This window comes from Alosa sapidissima, chromosome 2 (genome assembly GCF_018492685.1).
Source record: "Alosa sapidissima isolate fAloSap1 chromosome 2, fAloSap1.pri, whole genome shotgun sequence".
NCBI classification, from domain to species: Eukaryota; Metazoa; Chordata; class Actinopteri; order Clupeiformes; family Clupeidae; genus Alosa; species Alosa sapidissima.
Genome location: NC_055958.1, coordinates 16,528,572 through 16,538,571, shown reverse-complemented (window position 1 = coordinate 16,538,571; position 10,000 = coordinate 16,528,572). Strand labels below are relative to the sequence as shown.

General features: G+C 46.2%; 1 protein-coding gene across 4 annotated transcripts in view; it reads left to right on the top strand.

The window, feature by feature from the left end:
- LOC121697802 (diacylglycerol kinase beta) overlaps positions 1–10,000 on the top strand; it is a 90,360-nt gene that overhangs the window by 45,093 nt on the left and 35,267 nt on the right. For all 4 annotated transcript variants that reach the window (XM_042079532.1, XM_042079548.1, XM_042079558.1 and 1 more), the window contains 2 exons: positions 2,480–2,569; positions 4,364–4,524. In XM_042079532.1, the coding sequence (XP_041935466.1) occupies positions 2,480–2,569; positions 4,364–4,524 (251 nt within the window). The remainder of the gene's footprint in view (positions 1–2,479; positions 2,570–4,363; positions 4,525–10,000) is intronic.

Below are 10,000 nucleotides of genomic sequence, written 5' to 3'. Positions count from 1 at the left end.
TTTGAACATTTCAACCGGAAACAGAAATAGATGGCATCTCAAAAATGTAAAAGGGATCAAAAGTAGGTACTGGGTATAGTTATCATACTGTGGAGGATATATTCACAAATGCATACTGTGTTAATAACCGTTATAGTGTAAGTTCACCATAGTGTTATCTTGAAACAAAACCATATGGGCATGGTTGAGTTAATCCATCTCTGCATTGTAAAGCTAGTTTAGTTTGATACTTTTCAATTAAGATTTGAATTTGATTTACTACCATATGTGACCATTTGATTTGATTTGCTACCATATGTGCATCCATGTGCATTTCATTTGTTTCTGTGGAGGTGTAATTTGATTCTGAATTTTATTTTTGTGAAAATCAAAACTCTGAGCCTGGAAAATGATCTCCAAGTAGCTTGGTCTCTGGGGCGAAAGCTTTGTTCTGTAAAAACTAGCACAACATTCTGATGGAGGGTGCTAACAACTACAACAGCTACAACAGTTGGATTTTTCTGAATCACACTTAATAGTTTCTAATGGGCTGATGAAAAAGCTTTTGTTCACCACTATGGATCTTTCCACAAACTTCTTTTGTGACCTTTTCATGGAGGAAAGGCGGGTTTACTGTGTTGAGAGAAGAGAAGCAGCACGTCTGTTCAGGCTCACCGTCTACCTGGTCCTAACATACATGCTGAGCGGAGAATGCATGTGTGTGTGTGCGTGCGTGCGTGCGTGCATGCTTGCGTACTTGTTGTTTTCTTACACCACAACATCTGTATTTTAAGGTATTTTTCTATTATGAATTAATGTGATGACAAATAAGTGAAGAGATAAAGACTCCACATCAGCCTCCTGATTAGTAGCTTCTCTTAGCTTCTGTGTTTGTGTGTGAGAGAGAGATAGAGAGAGAGAGTGTGTGTGTGTGTGAGAGAGAGAGTGTGTGTGTGTGTGTGTGTGTGTGTGTGTGAGAGAGAGAGAGTGTGTGTGTGTGTGTGTGTGTGTGTGTGTGTGTGTGAGAGAGAGTGTGTGTGTGTGTGTGTGTGTGTGTGAGAGAGAGTGTGTGTGTGTGTGTGTGTGTGTGTGTGTGTGAGAGAGAGAGAGTGTGTGTGTGTGTGTGTGTGTGTGTGTGTGTGTGTGTGTGTGTGTGTGTGTGTGTGTGTGTGTGTGTGTGTGTGTGTGTGTGTGTGTGTGTCCTTTGACTGGCAGCAGATAATGCCTGGTGGCAGTAGGGGTCTGATTATTGCGAGAGCCCCCCCTGTGGTGTGCTGCTTTGCCACAGCAGGTGGAGACTGAACACTGAATGAAGTCTCAAGCCACACACACACACACACACATACACACACACACACACACCGGTGCTGCCGAACCTGATCAGTCACTCGTGAATTTCCCAGAAAGGTGCAGTTGGAATGACAGTTGACCATCTTTACCGTCCTCTTGTTGCCCAGCTTCTCCATATGTGACTTGCATTATAAGGACATACAGTGTAGGTCTCTATATGTGACTTGCATTATAAGGACATACAGTGTAGGTCTCCATGTGTGACTTGCATTATAAGGACATACAGTGTAGGTCTCTATATGTGACTTGCATTATAAGGACATACAGTGTAGGTTTCCATATGTGACTTGCTTTATAAGAACATACAGTGTAGGCAGTGGTTAAAGTGGGATTTGGCAGGTGTGGGGGGACCCTAAAATCCAGTGTCGGTGCAACGGGGAAAAATTACTCACCGTTGGACAACATATTGAGTATTGTGGTGTAGCAATACTATTTGGACAAGAATTGCTAGCTTCTTGGTCACCTCTGTACACATGAAAAATTAACTCACCATTTATTTTAACAATATCATCACGCTATATCGTTGGTATTCATTTATCTGAGGTGGCGGAACTGCGTTCCTCCCCCCCACACACACTTTAACCCCTGGGTGTAGGTCTCTATATGTGGCTTGCATTATAAGGACATACGGTGTAGGTCGAGCGAATTCTCTTTTGGTGACTTCAGTTTTTGCAGTGAGTCTTAAATGAATTTGTCAGTAATGATCTGAGAATAAGATCAGCCGTGTTTGGGTGGATATTTTGTTCTGTCGTGATCATAATCACGCTGTAGAAAGAAGGAGGGTGTGTGACTGAGTACAGTCGGTAAATGCCCCCCTCCACCCACCCACCTCTTCAGAACTAGTTCACCACCCAGTAATTTCAGTGGGAGATGAATGTTGTTGTTTTGCCGTTTGCAAAATGAAATTAACTGAACTCGGTACTAATTAAATCTGTTCATTGGCTGCGAGAGCATCACTCGAATCAAGGGAAGACATCTGAGGAGGCAGCTCTCTACAATTGGATGTCTTGGAAACGGACCCTTGTTCACGCTCAGCGTTGCTGTGATAGAGAAGTGGTGTGTTCTGTGTTCAACCTGTCTGTGTTGCTTCTATCGTTGTACTTCTCTGGATTAACATGTTTTGCGGCTTGTTTGGTTGTTTTGTCTCCAGATAAAGCTAACTTTGCCAGAGATCCACCTGTGGCCATCCTCCCGCTGGGAACGGGAAATGACCTGGCCAGGTGTCTACGCTGGGGAGGAGGTGAGTGGGGCGGGGAGCAGTAGCAGGTGGACGAGAGTACAGTGACCTCCACAGTTATTGGCACCCCTGGTGTAGTTGACTAAGACTAAGATTTTTGGTAATTTATTGTAATCTCACAATGAAAACAATGAGGCAAACTTCAACCTTGAAGGGAAGTGAATTTAGTCTAAGAAAAATGAATATCTTATAAAGAAATTATTATCTTTAGCTTAACAAAAACACGTGCAAAAACACACAATAATTGTCGAGGGCACTGTTTGTACGCTACATACGGCATTTGTATTAGTGTCACTGAAAAGCCAGCTTGGAGCATTCAAAGAACAATCCAATAACACAATCATCATCCACAAGAGTCACGCTCACACTTCCACTCTGAGAGTGTGCAAGATGCACCTGATATTGCCATGATCTGTCTGCTGCATCTGAGCAGGTAGCTGTCAAACCTGACTTTTTTAAGGTCAAATTACTTTTTTTTCCTCAGTTGACAGACTGCATCATGCCCTCCAAGAATGGCAGTGCAGGCCTCTCTGGTTGGTCTCTCTGGTTTCTCCCTCGCCATTAGACATGGTGCTGCAGGGTGCACTAAGGTCACATTGATATGACAGGAAATGTGGATATTACCCAAATGCCAGCAGGTGACATCATCGTGTAAGGTTTCCAAAGCATCGTGAGTCACAACTAGAGCAAGGATGAGTAATAATGGCATCATCGTGGAAACGCATCTCTCACAGTTGCAAAGCATGACGGTATATATGCAACGAAACATAGAATGTAACGTTAGCACAGGTCAAAGAGGGTGTCACAGTTTTTCTGCTCTTTGTTTGTGTGGAATAGGCCCTATGTCCTTGAAATCAATTGTGGATGATGCAGAGAGAGCACTTGTGTAAGTGTGTGTGTGTGTGTGTGTGTGTGTGTGTGTGTTTAAGAGTGTGTGTGTGTGTGTGTGTGTGTACGCACGTATGTGTGTGCGTATGTGATAGGGCAGCACAACGGGTGGTGCCCGGGTGTCATCACACCAGCCGCAGCCTCTCGGTCGGTTGCTAGGCGATCGCTGGCTCCTGCCGTGGAACTCTCGGGGAGTGTGGCGCGGCCTCCTGAGGGAGCGAGCTCTTTGTAGTGGTGATGTAACATTATCGCCGCTCCGCTCCTGCTCCACGCCCGGTGGTCCTCGAAGGCTGGCGAGGTAATGGCAGGCCCACCCCCAGGGGCCTGAACCCCCATCACACAGCCCCCCCCCCGAGGGGGTCGCCAGGCATCAGGTGAGGATGGGGATGAAGATGAGGAGGGGGAGGATGAGCCTCCTCTCTCACACCTCATGGGTCTCGGCAGGCAGGTGCAGGTTGTGGTGCTCCACTTCCTGATGGTGTGAAGACTGCATTGTGTTTTGGCCCATGAGGAGCCATTGGCTCCTGAAAAGCTCTTATGCCATAAGAGAGCCAAACACTCCGAGGTTGGCGGAGGTGAAGGTGGCTGGAGGAGGGGCATTCAGGTCTTTCACAGGCTTTTGCTCAGACAGTTCTCAGACCTGGGAAGCTGATGTTATTTTATCACCACATAAAAGCCTATTAGTTGAATAACTGGTTTCCTGTAAGAATAGAATATATAATTGGCCATAAAATTGGTCTGAATTAATGCTGAATAGCCTGTATATGCATTTCTGTGTGTGCGTGTGTGTGTGTGTGTATGCATGTGTGTGTGTGTGTGTGTGTGTCTGTGTATGTGTGTACATGTATGTGTAATAGAAAGTACGTACTGATCAGCTGAATTGACAGAGTTACTGTATGTCTTGAACAGGCTATGAGGGTGGCAGCCTGCTGAAGGTCCTCAAAGACATTGAACACAGCACAGATATGGTGCTCGATCGGTGGAACATTGACATCATCCCTGATGACAAAGAGGAGAAGGGCGACCCTGTCCCCCAAAACATCGTGAACAATTACTTCTCTATTGGAGTGGTAAGTCCTTGTTGAATATTACATTTAATCATTTCAATAGGAGTTCCACAGTGTATGGTAACTGAAAGGGGAAAGAGACAGGGATGTATTATTAAAGAGAAGGAGACTGGGATAGATGAATCATTGAGTGACGCAGTGTAGGTTTCAGAAGAGGGTACAGTCATTTAGAAACCACAAAATGGCCTCAAGAGTGTCTCAGAAGAGAGTGCTGGTGCTCTCCTCCCAAACGTAAACAAACCACTTTCTCTCATCTTTGTTCTTAGAGTAAGCTTTTGAGGTCACACAAAACCTCCCAGACGCTGTCAGAAATGGTCAGAAGTGCAACACAAATGTCTCTCATAGTATCTGGAACAGCTGTGAAGAGAAGTACACAAGAGAGCTGCACCACCCACTTAGATGAAAGTAGAAGAAGGCATGACTTCATTCCAATAGCTGCACGTAAATGACAAACAAAATGAAAGATAATGAAAGGATGATAATTATGTGCCATTAATCCATCTGTGCCCTGACAAGAACTGTTCCACTTGGCCAGTGTAATGGAAGTCACGGAATCACAGTGCTCTGAAAATGACCTAATTATTTCGCCATAAAAATCTTCTAACTCCGTTTGGCTGTTTGGCTGTAAACTAGATACAGAGCTCTAGCAAAAAAATTGAGTTAAATTGCCCTTGATAGTGGCGTTTCGGAGGCGGAAAAAAACCCTGAAACTGCCTGATACAATTACCCACCAGCCTTTAGTGTGCGCAGTACAGATGCATTCCCTATCTCTCCGCGCGTCACAGCGGTGTATTAACTCATTATCCTGGCTGCTCCAAAAACTCCTCACTCTGCTAGCCAATGATTAATTTTGCTCCATTTTTAGAGAAGGGGTGCGCTATAAATAGTTAGCCTGCCTTCAGTGTGAAACGTCTCCCATCCCAAATCATAATGTATTCTGCCACTTTGCCGGTGTGCGTGGCAGCTAGCTTCTGTTTCTGTTTCAGTACCACTTGCCAGGTACCCCAGGCAACATCTAAGGAGGGGGGCGGGGGTCCAAAAATAGCTGCATGGTCTGAAAAAGGACTATCCGACACAGGTGATATGGAGCCGTGTAATGGCAAGAGCAGCCACGCGAAGGATTAGGCGAGGAATAGCAAGCAACACACCCACATGAACATACACACACACACACACACACACACACACACACACACACACACGCACACACAAACAAATAGGCTCAGTCTCACACACAAAAGAGACTCAGTCTTACACTTTCAATTCAGTTCCATTCATACTTTGCTCTTAGTTGTGAAGTATATGCACATGTAATGTAACAACAGATGTATACACACACACACACACAAACACACACACATAGACACACATATATATACACACACACATATATATATACTAACTTTGAAAAAGCATATAGATCTACATGCAACATAAGATACAGCATGTATCTTATTGCATGTACACCTTGATGCACACACTCAGTCACAGTCACACTCGCACAAACCACATTTGAAGGCAACATACTGCAGCTCCATTATGTAAGCTCCCCTCCCACTGATTCCCAGCGCTGGCACTGTTTCCATAGCTGTCAGCATGTTCTCGCCATCTGCCCGACGTCAAACTCACATTACAGAAACATGCTCCATAAAAATACATGGTCCAGTCTGAGGAGTAGCCTCTCCAAGTTCTATCTGAAATAAAGTCCATTTCTTTTCAGAACCGTGCAGATGTAATTCAACTGACGTCTCATTCAGCTCGATGTGATGCATACATAATTCATTGTAACTTCCTGTGACAATTCCATAGAGCACGATATTTCAAAACACTTGCTTTTATCATCTGTAAATCGTCACTTGTTTATAACTGGAATAAGCAAGTTGTGTGTGATGTCTGTATGCTACTGAGACCTTGAATTTTCCCTTGGGGATCAATAAAGTATCTATCTATCTATCTAAGCAACAATTATCAATTACAAAAAAGACAACTGAAAATAGAAACATACTCTGAAGTACCATTGAACTACTGAGACAGCATTGTAAGACCACGTAAACAAAGCACCAGTATGAAGACACTAACAACCACATTAACCGGGCAACAATATAAAGTTGCTAAGCTTTTTGACGGTTATAGACAATAACATGCATTCATAGTGGGCCTAGGCTTGTATCGGCCCCAGCAGGAATGATTTAGAGGTTGGGGTTGGGGGGGGGGGGGGGGGGGGGCAAGACAGACTGTGGAGCAAGGACAATGCCCGGTCTGTGGGCACGCTGTCTTGTGATGGGATAGGCAAGCAGTGCCAGGAGGATCTGGGCATGAGCTGAAGTTGCTGCCAGTTCCCATAAGACACAAACTGTTTTCCCTTTGTTCTCTTTAATGGACCAAAACATCCATCCATCCTCCAGCAATGACAAAACAGACAAGCCATCGCTCAACACACACACACACATACACATGTACACACACACACATGTACACACACAGATTTAGTCTTTATTTGCGCCTCAAAGAAAGATGTAGTGTTTCATCTAACAAACTACAGGCATAGCTGCCAATAGATTATACCCTTGAAGTCAACTCAATGATAATGAATTGTAGGTTCTGCACTTCCGTCTAAAACAGCCTAGACTACTGCAGAGGTGGCAACACAAATCCTCAGTATTTTACTAGCTGTGAAGCTGCCTCTCTGTTTGTGGTTATTGGTGGTTATTGTGTTGTTGTTACACCGTTATTGGTTAGCGGCAGTTGGTCAGAGGAGGTCGCTAGCGGCCTGCTTGCCCTCCCTTGCGGATGCCTTGCGGCAGCGGGCCAGCGTTCAGGGACCTGGGGAAGAGGAAGGAGGGAGGGAGAGAGGGAGCTGGCGGGCACCAGATGGCCACACATCGGGTGCCACTGACACCTGAGCAAAACCGGCCACTGACTCACTCTGCTGATGTAATCATTAGCGACTTCAGCCCAGCCCAAGCCCTACCCCAGCACGCACGGGCTGGACTGTCCCAGCACACCACGACACTGACCGGACACACCCCATGTGGGCCCTGCCTTATATTGACTTCCGTTTTTATTGTGTGTGTGTGTGTGTGTGTGTGTGTGTGTTTGTGTGTGTGTTGTTGGCACTGTTGTTGACTGTAGAGTACAGCACAGAGCAAAGGAAGAAGGGAGGGGGATGGGGATCGGTTGGGAGCGGGATGGAGCGGGTGACATTAGTCAGAGGAACCGTCTGGTTTTAAATCTCCAACAGGTTGCTGGTTGAGCACGGGGCGCTGGAGTAGTAGTTGCAGGAGCTGTCTGTTTGGTGGTGGAGGTAGATGATGTGATGCGTGAGAGGCTAATAAAGACTCTGTCTACAGAGAAAGGTGGTGGGTGATTGTCTTTGCACAGCTCCCATCCTTCTGCCACCGTTCTCAAAGCAGTTTGCTTGTTCCGCCTGCCTGCTGACAGCAATTGACAGTAATTGAAATAGTCTCCTCTGTTCTATTCACAACATATCAGAAATAGACTACAAAATGATTAGTCATTATGTGTACATTGATGGCAGCAACCAATTGATGCAAGATTACCCAGTGGACAGAAAATAAGTTCTACTTTAAGATTTGATCTGAACTAGATGTCCCACAGTGTGTTTATACTCTGTGTTTATACTTAAGTTAACTGTTCTTGTGCCGTGAAGGCGTATTTGAAGGCGGCTTTATGGGTGTGCGTCAGCCATATTTACCTTTTCATTACAATAAAAGAAAGCAAAACACTGATTTCAAAACCGTAAAGGGTTTCAGAACCTTACATGTTCTCTCATGAGAACAAATCAGCACACTTAAAACAGTAATAATAATCCGTTCAATATTAATCAACAACACCATTTATGGACTGGTCAATCTCAGGTCTTGTTGAGCCGGATGTCTGGTCTTGCTGAGCACAAAGCGCTCTGCGGTGGTGAGTCCAGTATGAGCAGTGAGCAGTCGCAGGCTGCCATACGGCGAGCTGAATCATCCGTCCTTCGTGTCCCTGACAGATGGGCCACACGGGCGTGCGTCGAGCCCAGCCACAGAAGCCTGTCGGGAGCGGGCCTGAGTGCCCACATCCCACAGGGCAGAGTGGCGGTGGTAACGTTACCCCCGAACTGCAGAGGGGCCGCAGTCTCCATGCGCGTGGCATTCTCATATGGACCGTGGACAGGGCCATCCCTTAGACAAGGCCAGGACTGTGGACAGGGCCGTGAACAGGACAATGAAATGGTGAAATGGACTGTGGATATGTCAGAATGCTGAAAGGGTTTATGTACTGTGCACCCTTGCGCCACCTGCATTCCTGTCGCACATGAGAAGTCGATACACGGCTTTTCCCCCCTGGAGGGGAGTGTTTACAGCAGTTCCGTTTCACACATGCACGGTCTTAAATTTCGGTCGACTCAAAAACGTGACGCATGCCGTAAAAATGACGCAATTCTCGTCACGCGCTCACAAGTGCCGCGTGCGCGGGACGCGGGAGCGTACCATGACCCTTAGGTTGTCTCTCTATTTTATTTTGACCTTTCAATCCTGGATGTGTTCCAGAGGTGTGCAGTGTGGTGTGAGGAGGGGCCTTTTAATGTTTTCTGGAACAGGCCCATAAGGAAGCCTCCTAAGGCTGTAAACAAACCAATGGCTGGGTGTGTTTGCGGGCAACGAGAAGACATCCGATGTTACATTCCCGATCAGACATGCATGTCCAATCGCTCAGCTCAGATCCTCCTTCACCCTGGAAAGAATCTCCCACAGGGAATGAGATGGGACAAACACACTCTGTCATCAGCAGTTAAAGGTGTCCCTTCACCCATCCATGGAAGATGATCTTTCCCAATGTACAGGGGGGAGGAGGGCTTGTGATGGAGTTAGAAGGCAGAGAGAGAGAGAGAGAGATAGAGAGAGAGAGATTAAGCCACCTTCCTTGCCATCAACAAAGTATCCATGTCCCCCCTCTCTGTCTAAGACTCCTCAGGATTGCCAGTGGGTGTCTTTGGGTACTGGACCGTGGCACCCCAGCTGTCTCCAGTGACACCGTCACTCTTTCCTATCACATATCTGACCTCAGATCTGCAGAGATGTGCAGAGTGTGTGTGTGTGTGTGTGTGTGTGTATGTGTGTGTGTGTGTGGCACAGAGTGCTTTAGCTGTGCTAGTTATGGAGAAATGGGTTCACTTAGCACTGGGCCAGTTTATGATCTGGAGGGAGAGAGATGTGAAGCAGAGGGATAGAGTGGTTTGCATGAGGGGGCTATGGTGGGCATGTGTGTGTTTGTGTGTGTGCGTGTGTGTGTGTGTGTGTGTGTGTGTGTGTGTGAAAGTGGTTTTGTGCAAGGTGTGTGTGTTGGGTGGAGGATGATAGTATTGGCATAGGCTGAAGGTCAGAGGAAGTATCAGTGACAGGAAGTCCGATGCTGCCAGGTTCGGACCAGGTTACCGCAGTAATGAATGACCGTGCTGAGTGACACCTGGCGGGTCTTA